We start from the raw sequence: 26935 nt of genomic DNA on the forward strand, positions 1-26935 counted from the left end.
TTCTCAGAAACTGAAATACTAGCTTTTTATTACTGAAGATTCTACTGTCTTCCTGGCCACAGTCATACAGACTTCTACAGGATTTCCCTTTTAGAGCATTTTGCAAAAACTAAATACACTTAAGTACTTCTCATGACAACATGATATAAAGAAATACTACTCTCCCCAATAGATAGAAAAGCCAAGCAAGAAGACAAATCAAACTAAGCATCTACAAATAAAATAAGAGATTTATTTTTCTCTAGAATGCCAAATGGCAAATGACAAATTCTCTTGGGTTTGGTTAAACCTCTCTGCATTGTTAGCCATGTTCCTCATAAAATCCAACACATAAAAGGAAATTACAAAAGAAAGGAAGACCCCAGGTGGATGAATTATAGCTAACGGAAAGACCATTCATAAAAGAAAATAGCAGAGTTGTATACTGCATTTCCTAAGCCAGCCTCTCAAACAAGAGAAAAATGAAATCAAAACCAAACTCATGCTAACCATAACTCTTCTATGTTGCAAGAACTAACCCCAGAAAGTCTGTACAGGGTGGAGCTAGTTTAACAAGCTCAACACTTTCAAACACGGCATAATTAAAATATTTTCTAGACATGCTGAGTCAATATTTGACCTAAAAGAATTAGGCACACAGACTTGTTATTTAGTTCTAGCCTCTTTAGGCTTTCCACAGCAGAATTTGGAGACCAACCAAGTTAATATTATTCATCCAAGTAGAGGGAATAGCCATAGATGAGAGTCTATAAGAAGAGAATCAGGATAAAGGAGGTTATTAACTAAACTATTAGAAAACAGCAGACTTAGCAAGAATGGTGAGATTAACTAGTCCAAACTCTACTAGTTATCCCCGTGCAATGGCAATGTTTTCCCACCGAGTGCTGTGAGACTGCAAGGCATGTAACTGCATTCAGAGTTTGGCCCAAAACCTAGGAATACAGAGTGCCACTATTTCAATACTATGTTAAAATATTACCTGGAACCTGTTTCATCAATGTAAAATAAACCAGTTTGTGTCTGTGAGATAAATGAACTGTTAACTCATTTGGAGTCTCTTCATCCATTCACTAATGACAGGTTTAAATGTTAATAACAGATTGAACATTAGCTTCCAAGTCTCACAGAAATGAGTAATAGTAGCACCTGCTTCCCAGAGTATGAACACATTTGATGAAATATTCTGTGACAAGATTTGCTTTAAAAAAATCAGCACAAAATTATAAAGCCCCTATATATTTATAGTAGAAACGTTAAGCAATGATACTTAAGACTGCAGATGAGTAATTGAGAATTAAAATAAAAGCAAAAGAATTTTAAAAATAGTAAATGACAACCAAGTATTAGATGCATAAGCTGTTAGCCCATAAGCCCGTCTGTTATGAACCTCCATAAAGCCCCAGAAACACCATGTTCTACTTTTAAAGCTTAATTTGTATAAATGAAAATATGAAGCTGAAAATATTAGCTAGTCTAACAAAGTAGTTTCTTACCATCTTCAGAAGCTGTTCCTAAACAGAAAAAATAATAAAATACATGATATTCCAAACAATACTATGTCTTTCAAATTCCTTTCTGAGATTAATCTTGGGAATCTTGACAAATTTTATCAAGTCAAGAGAGCTAAAGTTTTTATGTTGCAACTCCATAATTGAAGTAAAATTATCAAGAAAATATCCCTATGACACTGATAGCAATTTAAAAGAACACAAGGCACAGCACTGCCTTCCAAACTTGTTACAAAACAACAAAAAATTCAATAGAAAAAAATTACATCTATGAGATCAGTCAACAAAATTACATATACAGATCAAAACAGACATTAAAAATACCGTAATGCAAGCTCTCCTGAAAATATGAAACATACTATTATGCATAACCTCAGAGAAAAACACAGTGTTTCCCACACTGGACAGTGCTAATTTGATAGGAACTGCCAGCAAGGAGGATTTCTCTGAATGAAGCCTGTGATTATTCTGAAGATACACATGCACAAGATCAAGTCTTGCTCAGAGACGTGGAAGGAATATGAGCTTGCTGAAATCACATCACACTTGAACAAGTATGCTGAGCTTAACAAGGCTTGATTTTTGACAACATGAGACAGACAAGCCTTTTTCCCATCAGTACCTTAGGAACTGATGGGAAGCTGCCTAATTGCCAGTCCTTCCTCTAAGCTCCTTTGAGATGAATCTTATTATGGAATAAAATATATACCAGTAATGATAAAAATGTTAAATGTCCCTAAAAAAATATCAAAGGCTACCTCCATTTTTATTTCCACTCTCTACCACTTCTGCCTTACGAGAGAACTACAATAATGAAAACATCTGTTAGTGTCTTTGGCTAGCCTGAACTTAGCCAGATTTGCTGGGAAAGTTTTCTCATGTTACAGTATCTTCAAGGAACTATTTTTAAAAACTCTCTCTAAAATTAGTTCAGTGTAAATTTCAATGCTTCTTCACAAAAATCAGTTACAGTAATAGGTATGTAGGAGTGTCTCAAAGTTTTCCAATCAAATTTGCCAGTTTGCAAAAAACCAAAACCAAATAAAATACCCAACCCCCGAACCCTGAGCTAGCCCTCCAAATCCAGCTCTGGAAGGCAGATTCTATGCAACACCTAAGCCAGGCTAACACACAGCTGCTCCTAAAAGGGGTGCTTCTGTTTCTCTTTCCTCTCAGCCTTGTGCTACCACCTGGTCTGGATGGTTAAAAAGGCTCACTGGCAGTTCCAAAAACGAAATAGCAGAATATTAGTCACTTTTATGAAATCAGTTTTATGGAGTTTGTTCACCTACAGTAATTGATAATGGATTATCACAAGGTGCTAGCAAAAGAAGAGATAAAAAACATGTGGACAAAGTTAGTGGTAAAAGGAAAAAAGTTCCTCCTGGTGGTGGTGAGATCAGAACAGCTATATCATACAACTACAGCTGGAGGCTATCTTTAGATATGATGTGCAAGATGGAATGAACACAGCTTAGTTCATTCTATCTTGCACATCATATCTGAAGATAGCCTCTAGAACAAAACCCAACCTGTTTACTCTGTGCAGCATTTCCCTTGCTGTTTTTAAACAGAAATGTGCAACATATCGTAAGTTCTGACTTCTGGTTAGAACAAAAGAAAAAGCCTACATGGTCCTAAGAACCTTTATTTCTGGTGACAATGTCCAAGGCTCAAGATTTAGCACAAACAGCTATAAATAAAGCCTACTACTTGTAGCCTAAGGAAACGTCATATGGAAATAAGCGATACAGATTCTACTATCCTGTACAAACCCTCCTCATTTTATTAAACTAGTCTTGACATCTTCAGTGCTCAAAACCAGCTCAAATTCTTTCAAGAAGCATCTGTGTCTTGAAATGATTCAGGATGCTGGTTTGGGAATCTACCTTCTTAGTCTTTTAATTTTTACGAGATACACGTGCTTCCAATAAACTACTCATTATTCCAAACTTGCACAGTTAATAAATACATGACACAAAATATTAAGTAAGCAGCAAACTTGTTAAGTGCTCATTAAGGGCTCCCAAGCAATATACTAGAACTAGAATCACCAGGCAGCAGGCTGGGACTCTGTCACTTTATTATATGTGAAGCATTATTTCCACACACCTGAAACAGACAATTGCTATGAGAAGCCTGATGCTCAACTGCTTTTCAGTCCCTCCATGTGTTTGTAACAGAGTGAATTAAGGAAAAGCAAGTGCTAAAACTAAGTTGGAATACTTGGTAAGCTATTTTAACAGGTAGGTCTTCTTCACAAATGATTCTTTAACAGAATTACATTGTGCTACAGAATTTACAGGCACTTAAAAATATGTAGCAAGGCTAGACTTCGATAGAGAAGTTTTCTTTGGTTTTGCTTTTTTTAATACTTAATTATGTGGTCAAGCATCTTCTGCTCTCCCACTGCTGTTCAGCCAAGTTACATAAAACTATGGAATACACTGGAACTAGACATTTAAAAAGCATGTATTTAACTAGTTAAAAAGCAGCATGTAACAATTACAAAATTGCTCTGTAATTAGTAGAGCTTCTTTTAAAAAAGGGGGGTAATGCCAGATTTCTGATAATGTTTCCCAAAATTGACAAATAAAGCAATCACACATATAATAAGACATCAAGATTACACAGGAGTTAATGAAAACAGCATAGTCATTTGTTAATGAACAGACAAATATATTAAACATCAATACTTTACATAAAAGACACTTTATTAGATATTTAATAGAATTAGAGGACAGACTAAATAATTTCTTACCATCCATCTTGTCAGAAGTATCCTCTTTGTTGGAAAAGCAGGCAAAGAAACATGGAAAACTTAGTGTGTTAGAATAAAGGTGTTCACAGCAGAGTCATAAAACATTAATTGAGGAAAATGCATTAATATTAAATACAGCAGACATGTTTATCTAATTAATGCATGTATAAGCTACCTTAAACAAAGTTGGTTTTGCTCAGTCCAAGGTACAAAATTACAAAACAGGGTACAAGTACCCTGCATAAGGATATTGATTCTCTTTGTATTTCCCAGATTTGAGACAACCCTTACAGTAAAACATTTACAAATGGTTTCATTCTTGGTGTAAACAGTTACTGAAGCATCGGTACATATGTATATCATTACTGAACAACATAATTATATTTCTTATGAAATTCGCTACTGAACATGAAGACCCCTCTGGGGTAAGGGACAGGAGGGAAAAAATAGCACAATTAAGACAGAGGACAAATGAGAGAAAGTTTCACTCTGGTTTAAAAGCATTAAGTATTTACCAGTTCAGCTGGAAGGTAGTGCATAAATATTCTGACAGTAACAATCAAAATTAAAATATTTAGCATGAGACAAATATAATTACAGCTCAAGCTTCCTCAACAAGGACATTAATACTTAAGGATGTCAAAGATAGTCAACATTTAAAGTAACTAGAGAGTATCCTCCTGCTTCTAGAATAGTCTTTTAAAAACCATAAATAAGCAAGAGTTCTTCTATTAATAATGAAAAGGGAAGAGATGGGTGAACACAATTATGGATTACTGTGCTTATAAGCTTCTGGCCTTCTGAGGCTTTAAATTTGATAGCTTTGTAAGCAAAAGGTGGATGTTTCTCTGCAAGCCAGGCTGAAAATAAATTCAAGCTCTAGGAGACAATGTCATTTATTTTGGTACTGACTGCAACACCTAAAGGAAGTGGAAAGCATTATAGAAACACAATAACATTGCCTAGGCCTTTTCATACCATGGTCAGCAGCATTAGCTTGACAGTTCTGTCATTTAACTTTCCATATTTGGGCTACTATAAATAAACTCCTTCAAATGAACAGAGGGAACAACTTTACAAATTAGCCCATTTTCTGAAACATGGCACTTGCTTGGATTCGCACTCCATTCATTTTAAGGCTACCTTTTGAAAACTAAGAGTAAACAATACTTTGAAGCTAATCCACAACAGAAAACAGTCACACTGTCTACAAGGTATGTATCATCCAAATTACCTTACCTCAACTCAGTTAAAAAACTGTTAGGAGATTGAGCCAAGATCAATCAAGCAGTACAGCTTTTGTGTGATTGGAAACAAACCTTGGTCTCCTTGACTACCACTGCCCCTTCACTGTCTGCACTAAGATTTGACTTCTACTGTACATTGGCAGTATTACATTATTTTGCCATTTCAAATGACCATCATACTGTTGTCCACATGTGACTGCATCTGCTAGCAAGGTAAAGCTTTCCAGCAACTCAAATCCTTCAAACAAATAGGACCTGGACATTGCTGATTATTCCTCTCCCTCATCCACACTCACCCAATCAACAAATTACGAAGAGAATAAGCTATTTCTGTTATTTTCCTGCATAAACCCACCACTGTTTACTTCAATAGAAACCTCTGTGCCCTTTTCAACCCTTGCTTACAAAATTCTTGGCATGAATCAGATATTTCTTTAAATGTTCTAAAAGCAAACCAATACTCCAATCAAGAGCTAATTTTCTGTGAAAATCTTAAGACAACATCGTCTCTTCATTTGAGCAGCATAAAGAAGACATTAACAGAGCAGGATCTCTCTCTTTATTTTCCATTTGACTTTTCCTTCTGTCACCATGCTCTGTGGCACTTTTAATTCTCTGAATGTCAGCTTTGTATGAAGTTCAAAATATGTTCTGTTGCACATCAAAACACACCAGGCAATACTCTGATCTTGGAAAATAATCATCCCATATTTTTCAGGCTTTTAGGCATTAAGTTAGGAGGAACTGAGAGTTCTAGAATTCTAGAATGGTTTGGGTTGGAGGGGACCTTAAAGATCACCTAGTTCCAACCCCCCTACTGTGGGCAGGGACACCTTCCACGGGAGAGGTTTGCTCCAAGCCTGATCCAGCCTAGTCTTGAATACTGCCAGGGATGGGACATCCGCAACTTCCCTGGGGAACCACCAGCGTATCCTCTCCACCAAGCAGCCTCACGTTGGTGTCCACCTGCGACCCAGCAGGTTCTGCTGCCCCCTCTGTGGGCACCAGAGGGAGCCCACATCCGAAACTGCTATTCCAAGTACCAAGTATTCCTTTTGTGGGATTGCTTACACTCATTAACACTAAAATCAATGTCGTTCACCAGCATTTCAAGTGGGCCCCGATGACAAAAAGAATCAACTCATTTTAGATAGCTTTTAACTTACATTTTGATTTTTAAAAGCACAACCAAAACCTTTGCAAACCACAGCCTATATGTATGCTAACCTCTACCCAAACACAATGTAAACCAGAAGAACCATGCAGTTTGTCTCTTGTGATCATCTATGGCTGTACTGACATTAGAACATGCCTCTCCTTGGTGATCTAGCTGGCACAGAAGCTGAGAAGAAAAAAAACAGTTTTGTGAACACTGAACCTCTCTTCCCCCATTGCTATCCCTACAGCATGGATAACCTAAAAATCTAGAACAAAAACATGTTCATAGTCCTTTACCATTCTCACTCAGCGGATGTTCAAGCACCTACACCACCATCACCATTATCAAATACTTTCCTGCACTGTTATCACTTGTAGCACTTTCTATGTCCAACAGCAAGTATCAATGGATAAAACATACACATAGTTCCATCAATGCCCTCAGAAAGAAATTAATTAACTCAGTGTTGTAAGTTATTGCGTAAAACACTTCTGTATTTCATGAAGAAGCCACCTCTTACTGCCAAGGTATCTCTTTAGCACTGTTGTAAAATACCAGAAGAGCTGAGAAAAATGGAAAATCAAGAGCCCTCGCACTCATTTCTATATTACTTTTACAAACAAAAAAAGGTCATGATCACCACATGATGTTAAGTAAAGGTACCACTCCTTCCAACACTTAATATTAATTCCAGATTAAGACATTTAAAGAGCATAGTATGGACATACTCTTTGCATTGGCATTCTTCTAGCACAAGAAAAATAAAGCATCTAGGAAACTTTGTGACTTACTTCTGAAGACCTGCTCTTTTGCCATACTCCAGTGCTATTAAAAACGACGACTGCTTTTCAAATACAGGAGTATTGTACAGTAACTTTCTGATCAAGAAAATCACAAGGCTATCTCAGAGCAGTGCAAAGGTGCTTCCCTTACCTAGGGAGGCGTAGGACCCCGGGGCAGGCCGGCTGCTGACAGGCGCCCAGCTCCAGCTGTCCTGTCCAGCAGCATGGCGGGCCTTCGCACCTGCGGCAGCGTTCACATCGATGTCACTGCGAGACCTCTGCAGGGTGCCCGGGCTTGGAACGCCCTTGCTGCTGCCTGAAACTACCAGAAGAGAAAAGAAAAAAAATTTAAAAAGAAATTAGTTGATACTGAATAAAATTAATTATATTTAAAAGGTTAACATCTACTACCACCGCAGCATGCTTGCAGAAAGCACAGAAAACTATGTAAAAAAGCTTAAGTCAAGTTATTATTAAACCAAGTATTACTGAGATTAAAAAGCAAACTAGACCTGGTATTGCAATGAACTGCTTAAAAAGGACAGTTTGTTTTACAGTAGTATTTATCTTCATTCAGCATGAAATTTTAGCATTATTTAATGCAAACCCCGTGTTCTCACCCTAGTAAAAATGACATGATTCTGAACCTTTGTGTGATTTATTACCTTATTCAATGCTTCACAAATATAAGAAAATTCACATAATTCCTTGAGAAACTGAAGGAAGAAAATGCTCCCACACTTCAGCTAAGGTAAAGCCACAGACAGGCAAGCTGAATGCATACTCTGAAGTGCTTTAGGGTCTAATCTTCAGTATTTTCATATTCACTTCCTATTGTTTACTGCATTTTAGCTATTCGCTTCAGTTAATCTTAAGCATTGTTTTAGGTGTTCTAAACTCGACACCCCTTATCAGTTTCAGTATCCAGAAACAAGCACTCTCAATTACAGTCCATTTGTAAAAAGCAGCTCAATGATTTATTTTCCAAGAGTTACTAAAACATTGTGGGAAAAGACACTAAACTTATTAAATTCTGAAAACTAAACACATAATTAAACTCTTTGAATTACAAATATGTGGTTTGGTTGTTGTTTCTTTCTTTATTTATTTAGAAAGACTAACAGCTACATGGGAACAGATGAAAGAGACAGTGAGTCTTTAATTTCCAATTGCCATAAGCCTAATCATGAACAGACCGAAGAATAATGTTTTGTTTCTTTGAAAGTGACTGTTCCATGACAAAACTCCAGCACAGATGATCAATTAATACCGAACTATTACTGAATTATGTCTTATACTTGAAACAACTGAAACTACATAAAACGTGAAGTGAGTGTGAGGCAATCTTAGCTCCAGGTAGTTTGTAGTGACACATACCATTATTTATCCTGGAAATAGGGTAGGTGCTGAGATAGTAAAATTTTAAGCTGCATTTAGAACTTTTAATTCAAAGACCATGAAGAACAGTAACTGTGCACTGAACCACCTTACCTCTGCCTGCAAGACTTGCTGGACTGGCTGCAGACCATTTAGAAGATAGAGGCCGACTGGAAAGAAGTCAATAAATCCAGTAAGTCTCATGTATCAGATGAAAAAGTCAACAATAAAAGAAAAAGAATAATCTTCTGTTCTTCTCTCCTTTTCAACCTTCTCAGCATATTTTAGAGAAATACTTTAAGTAGAGAATGGTAAGAAAACCAGAATTATCTTATCCTTTATATTTTATAAAACTACATCTATATCACAAAGCACTAATCCTTCAGTTACCGACAGGTACACTTCAAGTTCAGGCATTCCAGACTTGGTCACAGAAACATTTAAGGTGGTCAGATCAAGGTTTTAACCACAGGGCCGATCTTATAAATCAGCCATCAAACAAGAACAGTGGGAGCTACCCAAAACGCTTTATTTATGAAAGACATAATGTGAAGTGGTGTCTGCAGTAACAAGAAAAACAGGTGCCCAACTCATAAGCCTCTTCCAGTCCCAGATGTTTCAAGAATTAAGTTACAAATTTAAAAAGGAAGTGTTGATGCTTCCAAGCAGCTAGACTCCATTTCCCCAGCTGGAATGTAGAGGCTCCCATAATCTATAAAAGGAGAAAAATCCCATCCCTTTTCCTCTAGGTTTTGTCTTCATTTCCTTTTCACTGCAAAAACAAGTAGTTACTGAAGCACAAGTGTTCCAGTCTACTCAAGTTTAATTGTGAGCCCATCCTTTGGCCTGGTTTGGAAGGGTAAAATGCAGCCAGAGAGACCAGGGAAAAGAAAAAGACTGGTGGAAGAAAACATAATAGCATATTCATTGGTTGAGTATCTGATGGGGAAAGTTTGTATTTGATGAAATAGTTGAGTATTTAATCAACAGTCAAATTACAAGACGAGTCAGTGTCTCAGCTTTAGTACAAATAATTCCTCTAATTTTGAACCTAAAAGCAGAGAGAAAAGAGATGCCTCATACTGTATATTTACCCCAGTTATTAGCTCAAGTGCTCAACAGTAACATAGAGGTCAGCATCATTACCTAAATCCTCACAGAAGAACATGTGTTTGCAGCTTATTTTGAATAAACCTGCTTTTCTGACATGACTAACTAGTGTTTTGAAGGTACTTTGCGTCGAGTAAGGTGAGGAGGCTGAGGGAGAGCTCCTGGGTGCATCCTGACCTTACACCTTGCTTCAAACAGAAGTCCCAGACAACTGCCACAAATCCACTGCAATTGACATTTTATGCAAGCAGTTTCATATAGGTAGGCAGAAGTCACCACATGTCTCTCTCATTCCACCATCTTCTTTAAAACGATTTTGGATTAATGAATTGTATGAGATGTAAGTTCAGAAGGTCAAAAATCACAGAGGATCAGACTTTTAGGAAAATCACAGCCGTATTTCCTAATTTAGCCTATACAGGGGGAGTTCAGCATCTATACTAAATGCCAGAAGTAAAATTTTGGGTAATAGAGTAAAAATAACATCCACCTGAATGCAAAGTTAGTAATAAAACAATTAAAATTTCATTCATTTCCAATATCATCATCTCTTCTATGTGCTTCTTATTTTACTCCTCACTTTCTGTACTGTAGCACTTACACATCTTGCAATATGGGAAGCAACATTTGAAGATTTAAGGATTTTTTAAGATTCTAATTTCCCTGTAATTTAGTTTTTAACAGTTTATTACCAGTAACTCATTAACAGCACTTTTATTTCCAGATGGGGGATACAGATTAATCTGAACAAGAATATTTCATCTTTGAATAAACACTTGTTTGTGGAAAATAAAGTGCTAGCAATTGCTTGCATCACAGAGAATTACTTTTTAAAAATCTTCTTTATAATTACAAGTATCATGGGAATGATAAGGTAAACCTCCGGTATTTAAGGCATTAGCCAAAAAAAAAAAAAAAAAAAAAGAAAGAAAAAAAGAAAAAAAAGCAACTTCCAGTATGCTGGAAGCAGTCTTTGCTTTCAAGTCAAAAGTGAGTAGACAAGCTCTCTGGTTTTGGTAATGAAACATCTGAAATATTAAAAGGTTGAAATACTTTGAGGAAGCGTTCTACCCTTTAAAGACAAAAATCACTGCATACTACTACTACTACTACTTCACATTTTTGCTAAAAAGCCAGTAGATTTCTTTTGCTATTGGTACCTAAGCAAACTTTAATTTATTCAGCTCAAGATTGTCTATGCATGTCAATACACCACTGACTGCAGCACAGACCCACCCTATAGTAACTGGCATAGCTGCAAAATACTGCTAATACATATTCAGTACAGTGAAGACGGGGGAAAAAAACCCCAAACCAATCTGCAATCTGAATGAATCTCATTGTTGATGTCCCTTTTTCATGCTTGCCAGTGAAAAGAGATGAAAAAGGAATAACACCAGTATAGCTTTCCTAGAATCTATTCAGCGCGTCAGAATGCGGGACATCAATATGAACTTTGATGATATCTTGGTGTTTAAAGCAGCTGTTAAGGAATGAATATATGAATACAGTGAGCTAAAATCCGGTTAAAGACTGCCCATGTTTTTCACCTTGCTGGGGTGATGCTGTCATATAGCAAACCACCATAGAAGAATTTTTTATTAAAAAAATGGGAAGTCGCAAAGTAAAATTGCAGCTTTTCTGAATTCAACAGAAATCTGGATAATTTGCTTTTGAGAAACGGCATTTTTTTCTTGGCTCAGAAACAGTGAAGTGACCCTTACTTGAGGCTCTCCTGTGAGCTAGAGGATGACCTGTCGGACTGAGGGAGAGATGCTATACTGCCAGAATTCTTCAAGTAGGTCTGAAGGCTTCTTTGATAGGGCGGCTCCAAAGAATTGTACAGAGTCTCAGCTTCACTAGGAAAGTGATTTCTAAGGCCCAGATAAGCCCTGCAAAAGAGAATAACCACATGTAAATGCTCTATATTTTCTTTAAAGGGTGGAGTCAGGAAGTAAAGATTACAGAATGAACCATGGATGGGAGTGAAAGGAACTGAGACTATGTAAAGCATACAATGCTTATCAAATCATAAAATAAATCAGCTACATTGACTGAATTAATCTTTTCAAAGTAACTTAAATCCATCCTCTGAGTATCTCACATTCATTTACCAGTTCTGTGAAGAAACAAAAGGAATTATTTTCTGGCCTTCTCAGCAGTCAAAGTGCTGCAATTGTTTAAAGACTTAATTAATGGGGGGAGAACGATTATGCAGCAATATCAACCTTTCTAACTTGTCTTTCAGTAGAATCATCACATGCTGCAGAACTGTATTGACTGACTCAGCTTTGAGGATGTCTTTTGAAAAAGAAACTAGGTAGTAATTCAGGACAGAAACATCAGTTTTCAACCAAACAAGCATCCTCCTCTTCAGCCACGGATAGCAGATCACCTTGGATTAGAGCCTTCTATCACTCATTTAGCACATGCAATTTTTCAGAGCAAAATTAATCAAAACTCACTTTCTTGCCTCCACTCTTGCTTCTGCATCAGCATCGTGAATGCCCTTCTTGATTGTTTCAACCAAGACAGCTGCATGCCTAGAAGAAAGATATTCTTCATGCTATTTTGCTACTCCAAACTCTAAGCAGTAGCTTTGCACTTTAATTAACATTTCACCAAGTAAAAAACAGCTGCAATACTAGTTCTTTCCAAGATACGCAGTAAACAAACACTTAAGCACACCAACGACATAACTGTACCTTCTGTAAAGGTTTAGGTCAGCTTAGTCCTTCAATCTAAAAGGATTTTAATCTACTTTTCTGACATATGTCCACCTATCACACTTATAAAGTTATTTAAAAATACCTTTTTTAAGACATCTGCCTTCCGGAAGTGGAAAAACTATTTCCACTGTTATATTAATAGTAAGAAAAGGGGAAAAATTAAGACCATAAATTTTCTTTCAGCTCTGAAAGCTTTTGGCATGTGAGTTCTAAACCTGAATACACGCTCAAAGAACAGCAAAGTACCCATCAGAACACAAACTTGTGAAGATAAACAAATTTTAATTCAAGGTAAGTTTTGGGCAGGAGGTTTGTTAATTGGGGTTTTTTTGGGGGGATGGGGGTGGGAGGTGGTGGGTTTTGTGGGGTTTTTTTAGACACTGGCATAAATGAAGTGATTTCTCCATTGCTCCCTTTCTCAGGGGCACCTTGGAGGATAGAAATGTGGCTGTGGAGCTGGATGAATTCTTCAGAGCCTTCTCTGGATGCCCTTTAGTTTCTTTGCTCTTACTCTGTGTTTACACTGACCATCCTGTAGAACTGATGCACGTACTATTTCCCCATCTATCTGGAGAAGCTACAGTGTGTCCTTACTCATTACCACAAAAAAGTCCTCCAGCCTAAGCCCACTTGCCTTCTTTTACAGCAAACACACAAACTTCCTCCTTCCAGGCGAAAAGACAGATGCTTACCTGTGTATGCATTGCTCACACGCAGAATAGGAGAGGCAGAGGGTAAGGAGAGGAGGCAACAGGAAGCCAAGGCTGGAACATGCAGCTCTCCTTCCCCCTGGCATCTGAATGAGCCACATGACCGGCTGTGCTAGAAAGGCTGTCTATGCCAGAAAGGCTGGCCAACACTGAACAACATAATCCAATTAAAGGATTCAATAACAGTATTTCTGTCTTAAATTACATTAGCAGTTTATTTTAGGGGAAAAAGTACACTGGCCCATACCTTTCCAGTGAATGTGTTTGCCACTCTTGTAATAACAGGTCTAAAAATTCAAAGGAGCGCCTAAAAACACAGAACAAGTTATAATTAAATACTCATTTCTCTAATACGCGTGTGGAATAAACACTAACTTTCTTCTTTCCCCCTGAGGGAAATAAATGAAATAAAAGCTCATTTATCAGTCAAATAAGGGCACTGGTCACCTTACTGGAAAGTCAAAATACTCTGTATATTAAGCAAACATGCAGGCTAACTGAACTTAAAACTTCAAAATAGTAGATGTAGTTCAATTAATAATGTGCTGCTCAAGTCATGTTACTACACATACCCTATGTTAACTGTATTAGTCCTAAAATAACAGACATAAACTAATAAAGTTGAAAAAATTGGAGTAAAAAATATTAATTAAAAAAAAAAAACAACTTAAGACACAATATAATATTTCTATGGCAGTGTACTTCTGTCCCAAACACTATTCCCATCCTTCCATCTGCCATTACTGTGTGTAGCATAAAGGAAAACACGAGACCATTAGTACAGGGCTCTGCATATAGAAAGCACTGCAAAAGATTTGCTGGCACTGTATTAATGAAGTTATGTAACTGTATTCATTATTAATTTGGGAATCCTGACAATTTAGCAAAGCGCCAGTAGCAGAAGGCATACTTTTAAACTATGTCTGAAGACAGATGCTGACAAAAAAAAATCAAACTGACGCAAGTTAGGGAGGTGTAAATAACAATTTTCACACAGGTAGTGAACTTGACTACCTGAAACTACCACTTTTTCTTGTTATGCTGCATCTTTGACCTGCTCTGGAGGGACAAATTTGAGTTTTGCTCCGCACAAATCCTTTGGACACCAGCAAGGCATGGCAAAAACCCCTGAAATGCTTTTCATTATTACAACCCATCTAGTGTTTCGTTGTCTTTCCAGAAGAACGAAAGCAGTATGGAGACAATGCCTTCACTGATGCTCACTGGATTGTGAACTGCAGTACCAAAGCCACCTGCAGTCTAACGTTCCTCAGTAAAGCCACAGCATGTGGACGCACCAAAGCCTTGTGAATTGTTTTGCAGTCAAACCCGAACCTGTGGCAGGTCAGTACAATCTGGGTTGAGGTAACACTTGCTTTGAATGCAAAGGCAGCTCAGACTCAAAGGAAATAGTTCAGATGCTCACACTGCTTCCTACATACACACAGCGACATCACTTTCAGGACTAGTGGAGGTCCAGAAACAGCATTAACTGCTCTTGTGTGATTCAGTGCAGAAAATGACACTCTGTCAAAAAACAATTAATTTTTTCAGAAGCCAATCCAAGTGTTCAAGCATCGTGTCCTTGGAGAAAGCAACAAGCTGGAGATGTAGCTGAGTTGTTGAACATGACAACACATGGACGCTCTGTGTCCTATCTAAGGTAGCAGCCACCGTCTCAAGGCTGAAATTAATTTTTGTAGTTTTCTGGGTAACAGTTTCGTGTGTTCAGAGTTTATGGCCATAAATCTTCTAACACGTTAATTTTCAACATATGGTAAGTTGTTTAAAAAGCAACTGCTTTAATAATTTTCATTTATAATGTACTCACCTTCTAACTGCAACTGATTTTGAGGTACAGTTGCTTGTTATTAAAGGTATGAGTCGTGGCACATGAGTATGCTATCAAAAAAAGGACAAAGCAGTTAATGAGAAAAGCATTCCTGAATTCTGAATTTGTACTGTACTAATTAATTCAAACAGAATTAACAACATAATAAAAACTGCAATAATTTAAAATGCTTACCAAAGCTAAACCATAGAATACTATTAAATAAAAGACTGCTGTTAGCATGTCAATTGATTAAAGCTATTTTATTCCAAAACGTCAAGCAAAAACCACTTCCAGTGCCATCAACAATCACATCATGATATGCAATACTTTGCTATCAAAAGTAATATAAGAAATTCAAATGTAGCTGCCTCCTCAAAGGAGTTGAAAGCTGATGCTATTTTAGTTTTGCCACAGGAAAAAAACCAGTAATAGATATACCCACCTTAAAAATCAGGTTTATAGAGCAGAAAGTGAATCAACAAATACGAAAATATAGGCATTCTTATAGGGATCAGTATGATTAGTGCTACAAGGACCAAACTTCCTTTAATGTAAAATATTTCAATAAAGTAATAAAAGCATTGACATACAATGCTTATGTACACAATCTATATGGAAACACCTAGCATCCTGATGGAAAAAGAAAACAAACTACGCATTAGATCAACTACATTAAATCCAAGTGAATTACAGAATTCTGAATCAAAGCTGCCTTACTTCAGCTTTTCTTAACTAATTGTAGACAAAAAATATTAACAATCTGAATTCCAAGTAAGAGTAATGTGGTTCAACAAATCTATTTTCAGTTAATTTCTTTAGTCCTTTCTTGATTAAATACCTAATGTAATTTCTAAAACAGTCCCCAATACAGTGTGACACAGTAGGCTAATTAAAAAAAAATCCAAGATCTTAAGAAGTACAGTACTGAAGAATTCTTACTCTCTTACGTATCACAGCTGCAGGATATAAACACACAAATCACAAAAAAAGCAGAGATAATCATCAGCTCACAGAGTCCTGCCAATTTCAGAATTAGGAGGGAATTAATCAAAAATTCTGGAAGAGCCTAACAGTTACATTTGTTCATCTTGATATATTTTTAAACACAATTTTATGGGGTTTGTTTGTGTTTTGCATAGTTTGCAAATTGAAAAGAGGCATATGACTTCCATAAAGGGATAACAGGCAAATCAGGGGCAAAAATAAAATATTTTTACAGATGAAGAAACCTGTACATTCAAAGTCTTTGGCGCCATCGATGTTATCATCTCTAGAAAGTGTTTTGCAAAGCTATCAAAGCCTCAGGCTTGCTTTCATACCGTTTTTAAGACGGCACATTTCATCTGCTACTCCTTTGAGGATGTAATGATACATGCCTCCTCCCAAACCACACTGCAGATCAGCTGACTAACCTGAATCCCACCTCCTTCTGAAAAAGGCTTCTGCCAGCATGCTATCTCTCCGTGATTCCCTCCCTGCCCCCCACCTTCTTTTTTTTTAATTGGTTTCCTGATGTATTAAGAGTCAAAAAAGAGAAATCAGACTATAGTGTAAGAACTTCCTGGAGAAGAAATATGAAATCCAATGAAGGCACAAAGATGAGATGAAGGTCTTCAAGATCACTGGCATAATACAGCTTCCCTCTTTTTACATAGACTCACTCTACAGCAATTACACAGTAAAGCACCAGGAACTGCACTGGCTGTCACTAGATTCTGGTGGGAGTTTTTGAGTAAAACACTGACTCCAAAAACTGAAGTAGCTTGGGTCCTAAATATTCAAATGATCAAAGACCCCCTGACCAATACTCATTTAGTCCAAAGGACAGAAGTCCAAAGGGGCATAGGGCTGCACTTCTTTTCGATATTTAATTCTGAAACCTGAATTTTCTGCCAAAACACTCCCCAAAAGATAAACTACATTATCTCATTTTCTCATTGATACATTGTCTCATTTATTGGTTGGGTATTTGAACACTGTAGATAGGATTTTCTTGCTTTTATGCTTCCAATCCGCTATGTTAAGTTACAGCTAAGAAGAACAGAAATCTAAACAAAATCAGGGCAACTACAGCTGATGTGTAAGCTTGCCTTCAAATGAACTGAACCAATAAACCCAGTTTAATGTAACTGGTGAACTTTTATTTCATACTGCTTTTCTTGTGCTTGATTTGGCCCCTGTGGACAAGCCAGAGTTACTTTCTTAAACACCTGAGCTTGTCTTATACTACTACAAATGGTATTGTTCTCTTAAAACTTTAATGATCCTGTGTAAGGTGTATTCCCTCCTTCACTCTCAAGTCTATGCCATCTCACAGTGCAGTGTAAGAGTCTGGGGGAAAAATGCCAAGGGATTTATCTTAGCCCAAGTGCTGATGCAAAGGTCATGCGTGCAGAGGTCTCAGCACATTCTCAGAGGCACAGACAGAGCAAGTAGAGATTCCAAAACACACTGAGGATGGCAAAAAGAGGCCTAAGTGATGAAACCACTTAGGTTTTCCAACAACTTACAAAATTAAAACCACAATGATCATAGTAAATAGCAGTAAGTGCTTGGCATTAAGAACACCACAACTTTTAATGTAGAAACTCCCGTTTTATGTGAAACACAAAAATACCAGTACCAAGTCCCAAAACTCTAAATATCTTGCCTGAGACACCAGTCAGTAGAAGATGCTCAAAGAACATTCAATAGAAAACAGCTAGGATAGAGCACTCCTCTGTTCCAGATGCTATAGCCTTAAGCACTCAGCTTAGAACGCCCTTAAATCCAGGAATTCAAGTCTCTATTGGATTTTTCTTTTGTGAACTTGTGATTTCTGAACTGATCCATGTATATGTAGCCTCTTCAACATTTTACCATTAACTCCTTGGTTCCAAATTTTTTGGGGGGCAAGTGTATACATAGAAAGAAATACCCTTGCTTTGTTGTTTGCACTTCTAAAAATCTCAGTAGTTTCTTAGCTACTAGCTTAACTTTGTCTTTTCCAAGAAGGCAGTTAAAAGCAGTTACCCTTTGAAACACATTTGATCATTTTCAATTAACACATTACCAAAAAAAACCCCAAAACATGAAAACAGACCTGCTTTTCATACCTATTCTTCCATCTTTACTATGACAAAGCTGCCAATTGGTTTCAATGACATATAGTATTTGTCCACCCACGAGAAACATTACTCCTCTGCTGAAGAATAATTTAAAAACCTCTAGTTCAGAATAGTTACTATCTCTGCCAAGAGCTACAACCTGAAATTCCAAGCAGTACAGTGAGAGAGGAACACCTACCCGAATAATGAACCTGATGGCCGCACACCCCGAGGTCGCCATCACTTTGGCGCTGTTGGGAACCAGGTTAAAAAGAGTAGGCACAATTGCTTCAGCGCCATGGTCAAACTTGTTTCCCAGAACAGTTGAAAGGTGGCTATTCAGGGAAAAGAAATACAACTTGTTAACATAAATTCATTTCTTAAAATAATGAAGTTCACTGTGGATTTTAAAGATCCATCATTCCAAACAACAGAACTTCTAAATTTCATGATTTCCAGGCACACTAAGAAGCCAAACATGAATAACTTTATTTCATAATGAAAAACGAATACTACAACTGGAAAGCCTAAATTCTCATGTACACATAAAATATCACTGTATTTCTGCTTCTGAACACTTTGGGACGCATAAATCTAAATTTTTTCATGAATTATTGAGGATTTTTTTCCTATTGAATGCAGGCAGAACTACTAAACTCACCACTATTAGCCAACCATAAATTTTGGTTTCCTTGTCTGGTCAAGGTTGTTTTCAGTTTTAACAAATATAAAAACACATACAACACACAGTAATTTAACCATCCACTGGTGACACCAAATGCTTCTTTTGTGCAGACAGACTATATAAAAAGAATTCATAGCCAGCAGCAAATGACATATCAAATATATCAAAGTTTTAGGGATCAAGGAAAATTCCAGGTTGTTAGGCCTGGATGAGAACATTTGCAGAGTACCTTTACACTACTCCTGACTTCATGCTAGGAAAGGAAATGTTATTTTCTCAAGGTCTTGATTTCCTTGGAAAGGGCAGTTGTATGCTTCAACATTTCCCCTCGGTCTGTTCTAATCAGGAGAACAGAAGAGCAAGGGTGAACTCTGTGGTGCTCTTGTGGCCACTGAGAATCAGTGGTTACATTAATGTCTTTCCACAGGATTAAAAAGTCATGGAAAACAAGGAGATGGGAAAGACTACTCTGGTTTTCCCCTCTGCCCTTGAATTTAAAGGAGTCTGCAAGATGCAAAGGGTGAAGATATCATTTCAGTTTAGCCACGGCTTCTAAAATTATCATGGTCATCTGTGTCTTGCCCAGAGACCCAATCCTGGAAGTGTTCAAGGCCAGGCTGAATGGGGCTCTGAGCAACCTGGCCTTGTGCAAGGTTTCCCTGCACTGCCAGGGGGGTTGGAACTAGTTGATCTTTAAGGTCCCTTTCAAGCCAAACCCATTCCATGATTCCCTGAGAGGTACTACCTCACCAAAATGTTCTATGTTCAAACCACTAAAAGGCTATTCATGACTTTACAAGCAGTCCCAGTGAAGTTCTGTGCCAATCAACCAGGCATAAGTGATCCTAAGATTAGTGCCCAATATCACTCACAGCAGTTTGCATTAACTTGCACTAAGTATTCAGTGCAATGACAGTAACTGGTTATTCACATACAATCTCTTACAGGATTATCAACTATGTGTATCCCCTAAGAGAACGAATTCCTTTAAGCATTTCTTTTTCTCTGTGGCTTCAAACCCTGACTTGACTCTTTATCAGTCACAGTGTACAGCAGTCCGACAAGACAATCTCTCCTGCAACACCGATAGAGCATCTCTAAGTCCAACCCACACTAACACCTAGCAAGGCGCACAAAGGCACATGTACTTACGCTACAGTAATGCAGGCTTCTCTAACCACCTGGGATCGGAGATCCTTGGCTGACAGCTTGAAAGCACCATCCAAGAGCCGTAAATGCTGGAAAAACCCATCGTACTGTGCAGCTCCAGCAACAAGCAAGGACCGAACCTTCTTCAGCTAAAAACATTAACGTGTTTGGTTTAGGACACTGCCAATACGCATTTCAAAATAAAAAAAAAGGAACAGCTTCCCTGTGCAACAATATATGTAGGCATGTCTTTAAAGCAAAATTTTTAAAATATATGGCAGTAATTTAAAAAACTGTAAAAAGTTTATATTATTTAAATGCCAGAGCTAAAAAAAAAATTCTCAGAACCCAGACTACAAATACACAAACACATAATTCTGTTCACCCACCTGTTTATAAACACTAAGATGCCATAAACCTGATTAAAAAATATAAATGCAACATACACACAAACATTTTAACCCTGTAAGTGAAACTTTTCATAGCTGCACACCTCTTGGTACTAATGCTAGCAGGTAACCTGTAGAATATGGAATTTTGCATAAATGCCAAATTTAAACATATAGGGTGGCTTTTAGAAAAGCGTCTACTCAAATGTCAGCAAAAATGCATTTTAGACTTCTAAGAACACTCAAACTTACTTGGTATACAGAAATTCAAGATTTAAAAATTAAAATTTCTTTAATTATCTGGAGTGTAATTACTTTAAGAAAAAAATAAATTAAAATATCTGGATGCCTGGGCTTTAGGAAATACACCCACCCAAACCTGAAACCGGATAAAAAGCTTACCGCATTAGTTCGTTGATCCCAATCATGTTTGTCGTCTGAGAGAATTTCCCTGATTTTGTTCAACGTTTCTTCAAGTTCTCGACTAGAATAGATCTGAAGTATGAAAAACAAAAAAAATCATCAAGTTCATATTGTTAATATCCCAGGTAATATGACGAAGAAAAATAGCTTCAGAAGAGTGAAAACACAATTCTAATCCTGCAAATCTTCCCCCCAAAATTCCAGAGAGCTGTGTAAGAGTTATAAATGGGCATTTGAAGTTCAATCTGTAAGGATATCACTGAGTAGTGAATATTCATTAAAAAAAAAGGCTGAAGAATTAATATTTTCCTCAAGATTTTGCCTTTCACCTTTGTGATAAGCTAATAATATCCACAATTTCATTAACTCCACTTACAAAAATAAATAATCCAACAGGAGCACAGGTTTTAGATAATCTGCTGCGATATTATTGCCACTCAAGTTCATTTTCATGCTCACTATTATAATGAAACTCAACCAACATTTTAACTCATTGCAACTCTTTTGGAGCTGGGACTTTCTGAGGAACTAACTGGGCTGTGAGAACACTAAAATTAAACTTTGAAAAATTAAATTAAAAGGCTTCCATAGCTTCTCTATGTATTGCTACTTTAAGACTACCATTTATTAACTTCTCCCGTCAGTAAATAAATATAAGGAGCCATCTGTAGTCAGAGTTCTCACTATACAGTAAGACCATCAATATTGAAGTCTGAACAATCCAATCACGCAACACTCACTATTTGGTTATAAATGAATTAATGTCTTTATTGAACTGTACATGTACAAGAACAGATTTCTAAAGAAGAAAAGAATAAAAAACCTACTCATGAAAACATTATTGTCAAATAAACTGACTGCCCTTCTATTTTCCTGGACATAAGTCAAAGGATGCATTTTTCTGCTTACACTGCATACGCAAAATTTAAAGGTTTTTTTTTTCCTCCAGACTGAGAACAAGTTTAAGGGGATATGAAGCAAACTACTAAGCAGAAACTTGATCTGGCCAGGGTTTTTTTCAAAAAAATGTATTTTCAGCTAAACATTTTCATTTTTTTGGATCAGAAGTTTTTTTCCATAACCACATTGGCCAAAACTCAGTGACCCATACACAAGCACCTGGGGCCACCTGAGACACATTCAAGACACAGAGCTGGCAGATGTGGGTCAGGACTTCAAGGAAACTCCTACCTTTCTACAGTAAAAGCTGGACACCAGCATGATAACTTATGTAGCACCTAAACAGCAGGGCCTGATGCTCCCTCATTATTTAAGTACAAGACGTAATTTTTGTACGTGCAAGAGCACACAGAGAAAACAAGGGCCAGTGGTTAGGACACCTTGCTCTGCATGAATTGCTTAAGAGCTTTGTCTCTTGAACACACTGTTCTAGCATGTATATATGCATCTTTGATCTTACTGTAAAAACAATGGAATGTCTTTCTTCTGTTCTGTGGTTAAGCTGAATGATTGTTTTCTTTAAAATATCTTAATTTTCCAGGCATCTTCAAATTACTGTAGAGAGTCTAGTTTTCCAGTTTCCTGAGCATATCAAATTAATTTAACTTACAGAAGATATGGAACCTTAACTCTACTGCCATCTACTCTTTTTCCAGTACTTTAACAGAATATGGTTATGGAGGCGTGCCGGAATGTGGAGGAGGTGAAAGACATCAGAGCTCTAAAACACCTGCATATTGGGTTTCCAGAATAAACAGGGTAGGAACCTTCTCAGAAACAGATGAATTAGTACACCCAGACCAGCTTCACTGTAAGGTAGAAAATGGTTCCTGAATATACTTTACCAACAAAACTGAGATTTTTATTACCACACTGCTGTGTGAGCTCTTCCAGGATACACTGTGGAAGCAGCTTTGCAGTTCTATACATGAGACATGACTACATCCATAAAAACCAGAAAGCTATTCCTCATGATTACTGTTTCCTTCACTGGAAGTCACTAAACATTGGATGTATGACTTACTAGAAACAAACGAATTACTTAATGAAAACAACTGGGTCCAGGAGTAACAGACTTTCTACTCCACTGCCCACAAAATCAAACATGAGTTTAGTATCACCATTTAATGTATTTGTGTATACTAGTAGCCTATTAATAGTTGTTACACAACCCTAGTTTATTCCAACACTAATTCTGTCAGTACCATACTCTTAAAAAAAGAAGTATTAGGTGTGTCTCAGGAAGCTTTTTTATCAAAATTAATTTCCAGTATGAAAGAAAATTTTTATTTTTCTTTAGAACTGTAAGGGACTAGTCACTGGTTAACTCAAGATGAAGCTTCCTATTATGGTGACACTTCATGCCATCAGAATTCATGACATGATTCAACCTCCTCAGGATCTCCCTTTACCATAACCCACCGTGACCTGTCTCCTGCTCAGTTCAGAGCTTTATGTATACAGAAAGCTCATCCTACAAGAAAAGACGCAAAAATTTCTCTGGAAACTCAGCATTTCTCTGTGAACTTATCATAAAGAAGTGAAGTGCAACAAGAAGGGAGCAGGATGATGCCTTTTGGTGGCATCTGAGGACCGCTCGATGCACATTCAAATCTCAGTCTGAAGTCTTGGACAAGGAACAAAAACCTTTTGCAAGCTTTTTCATTAAGCAAACCCTGAAAATAGGACTTTCTTGTTGTCAGCCTCTGTGTCATGAGAGACCATGTTGTACAATATACTTACTGCTGCAAGACTGAAACATGCTAGGCACCAGACAAACACAGAAGCAACCTGTATAATGGGTTAATGTCTACCCTATTAGCATTTCTAGGCAAAGAACTTAATTTTTTCTTTAATTACCTGGCACAAATAGAGCTGGACTGAGGAATATTCAAATTGGCATTGCAGAGTAGAATTTAACAAATGGTATAATTTTATCTTGTCATGAAATGAAAACTGTAATTCCACTGTAAAATCCTGTATTTTCAAGGCAGTGCATACCTACTTTAATTTCACAGGAATAAAAAGCAATATTTTAATAATTTCTTTTCTCCCTGCCCTTGATTAATTATACTTTAAGGAGGCCAAGATGAAATTGTGTGTTCAGCCAATGACATAATGCATTTTTTGCTCACAAGTTCCCACATTAGACTTCTATAAAAATAACTGAACTTGTTTTCAAACAAATTTTAGCTATTAATGGGAGTTACTCTTAACCTGAACACAGAATTTTCTTCAGTTTCAGCAAAGGCTTAAGTTGTAAAAACAGTATGGTTGTAATCTTGAATATGAAGGCACAATCCTGTCACTACAGTACTTCTGGTTTTGGCACACAGATCCATCAGACTGCATCTAAAAATCACCCATCTTCTTCATAAACTGCTGCTATCCATTAGAGGGCAACATACACACACATCATTAAAGGCAACTGCAACATCAAAGACAGAAAAATTAAAGCTCAAACACAACTAAGAATAATAACTATACAGATGAAAAGTATTTTCAATATGGGAATTAAAAACTGGGTACAAGTAAACAATATGACATTCCTAAAAACAGCTGAGCAGTCATACGAACAGCCTACTGGAAAGACAGATCTACCATTGGAGGCTTTTAATAACGACTTAAAACATACCCACACTGTAAGTAACCTCAATTTATTTGATTAATTCAGATGCACCTAATCTTGATCCAGAACTGAATCTGGTTTTCCATATAGGTTCCTTTCTTACTTTCAATGAAGCCACTACTCAAACCCATAAATGTAATGAAAACAGAAGAGACACAGGAATGGGCCCAGAAACGTACAAACAACTCTCTCTCATGCTGCCCTTCGCTTTTAGGATAATTTGGCAAACTACAGGTCATAAACATTCTTTCTTCACAAGCCTAACAGAGAAAATTCCTGCTCCCTTAGTAATTAACATGGTCTCAGGACATGGAATCTGCCTTCGTTTTTTTTTTTTTTTGTTTTCTTTTTTGAAAGATCAGAGATTGTCCACAGCCAGAAGCATGAAGTTGGACAGGAAATCATTATTCCTAAGGACACTAAAATAAAATCATGTTTTGCTTTTTGCATGCTCATCCATGAAACAAGTAAGTAATTTTGCAGTCAGTTACACATTTCTGTCCTGCCTACTCACCTCAGCTTGAGGGAGATTAGTAACAACAAATGTCTTTCTCCTCTATCTCTTGCAGTTTAGAGAATGACCTACCTTCCTAGGCCATTCAGCAGTCAGACAGAAAATAACATGTGTTGGTCCCTGTCATGTGGTCACCCCACTTTTGTTCTTGCAGTGTTGCCAACCAGTCTGAGTAATTACAGAACTCTGCTTGGGACTGCAAACACTAAGGCACTGAACTACAAGGATCACATTCTCTGTTCTGTGGAATATGGCTCTGTTCAACATAACAGGGATAAACACTACTAAGAGCTGCATGTTTTCGTCCTCCAAAGAATTCCTAACACAGTCTGAAGAGGCAAAGAAACATAAAGCTCTTCCAGTGTAAGACAAAGACTTCCTTGATGTGACAGGGATCATGAAGATTGAGTGCTCCTTCATGAAAGCAGACAGTATTTCTGCCTGCAGAAGCAGATCTAACACGTAACTGCGCTTGGGAAATAAAAATAGAACAAAAATACACAGCAGGAAAAGGCAGTCTTACAAAATTCTTCTGTCATTTGCGAACTATGGCTTACTGAGTCTTTGGTTGTGTTCCACACCTCAGCCGCTCAAGGAAAACTTATTCAAAATAGGCCTTGTAAGCTATATGCATATTGAATGACTCAACTATGTGAAAGTACCAAATATGTGCAATTCCCACACTAAAAGAATAGAAATTAAAATCTGATGTTTTAATTAAGAACTCAGTATCCAACAAGTTCATTAGTATGAAAATAAGGCACTAGATTTAATTTTTTAAAATATTGCTAGAATAAGGCCATGTGTACCATACACACACCATTACAATGCAAGCAAATTTGAAAATACAATTCTTGCTTTTTGAATTATTTGCCTGTATTATTATTACTTGATTATCCCTTGAAATTGCAGCCCTAAATTTTCCAAATATTATGTTAATATTTTTTCCTTATTAAAACATACAATTGTTTTCACTCGCTCCCTGGAAAAGTTTGAGAAAAGCAGTAAGGCATTTTAGCCAAAAGACAATGTGGTAATGATTAGCAGGACAGTAAAGGTGGCACCTTTTTTGGTAACTACTGGAAAAATAAAAAGCTTTCTATAGAGACTCGAAAGTCAGAAAGAAGGAAAAGTAATGATGTTTGCTTAGAACACTGTAAAATTACATAAGTTTTAAAAGCAGGTTAATACATTATTGCAAATAACGTATTTCTGAAAACAAACATGAATATATACAACATCTTACCTGTACAGTAGGAACATCTGTAAATGCCTTAATAAAATCATCCTCATCCACAGCTCCAGCTCCCCCTTCTTTAGAGGAACCTAAATAAACGTAAAATACTGTTAAACATGATGTAACATACATCAAGGTTTTAAAACTCTTAGAAGCATCTTTCAACATACTTACTTTTCAAACATTTAATATGACTTACAAAAATGCTGCATTTTTGTGTAGAATTGTACATTATGTGTAGAATCACATGACATCGAACTGTCATTTCACCATAAGAAAAAAAAAGACCTTTTTTTCCCAAAAATGAACAATTCCAAGCAACTGGAATTCACAACAATTTTCAATTTGACGAATTTAACAGTGTCATAAATTTTATTTTTGTGTCTAATTGGAAACATATTTCATATAACAATCCTCTAGCAGTGTTTGCATTCAATTCTGAAACCTGCACCCTGATAATAAAAATGTTCTAAAATAAAGCTCAGAATTTCATATTATTTACCAAAGCAAGAGCTAATCGTCACTAAATGGAATTCCTCAAGATGAATTTTCATCTTAACATATGTGCCTTAAGTAATCAGCCCTGAAAGTCTGGGGGTTGTTTTTTGTCTTTTCCAGTATTCTCACATGGAGCCAAGAAGTGTGA

General features: G+C 36.9%; 1 protein-coding gene across 34 annotated transcripts in view; it reads right to left on the reverse strand.

Annotated features, from left to right (window-relative positions):
* Window positions 1-26935, reverse strand: part of CLASP2 (cytoplasmic linker associated protein 2) — a 507179-nt gene that overhangs the window by 46992 nt on the left and 433252 nt on the right. For 22 of the 34 annotated variants that reach the window (XM_032104203.1, XM_032104158.1, XM_032104232.1 and 19 more), the window contains 12 exons: window positions 26299-26378; window positions 20929-21021; window positions 20141-20286; window positions 18503-18638; window positions 15215-15285; window positions 13631-13690; window positions 12410-12487; window positions 11669-11836; window positions 8949-9004; window positions 7609-7779; window positions 4270-4293; window positions 1494-1511 (listed from right to left, as the gene is read on the reverse strand). In XM_032104203.1, the coding sequence (XP_031960094.1) occupies window positions 1494-1511; window positions 4270-4293; window positions 7609-7779; window positions 8949-9004; window positions 11669-11836; window positions 12410-12487; window positions 13631-13690; window positions 15215-15285; window positions 18503-18638; window positions 20141-20286; window positions 20929-21021; window positions 26299-26378 (1101 nt within the window). The remainder of the gene's footprint in view (window positions 1-1493; window positions 1512-4269; window positions 4294-7608; window positions 7780-8948; window positions 9005-11668; window positions 11837-12409; window positions 12488-13630; window positions 13691-15214; window positions 15286-18502; window positions 18639-20140; window positions 20287-20928; window positions 21022-26298; window positions 26379-26935) is intronic. The other 12 variants (XM_032104212.1, XM_032104360.1, XM_032104332.1 and 9 more) reach the window with 3 other exon arrangements.

Source organism: Corvus moneduloides, chromosome 1 (assembly GCF_009650955.1).
Source record: "Corvus moneduloides isolate bCorMon1 chromosome 1, bCorMon1.pri, whole genome shotgun sequence".
NCBI lineage: Eukaryota > Metazoa > Chordata > Aves > Passeriformes > Corvidae > Corvus > Corvus moneduloides.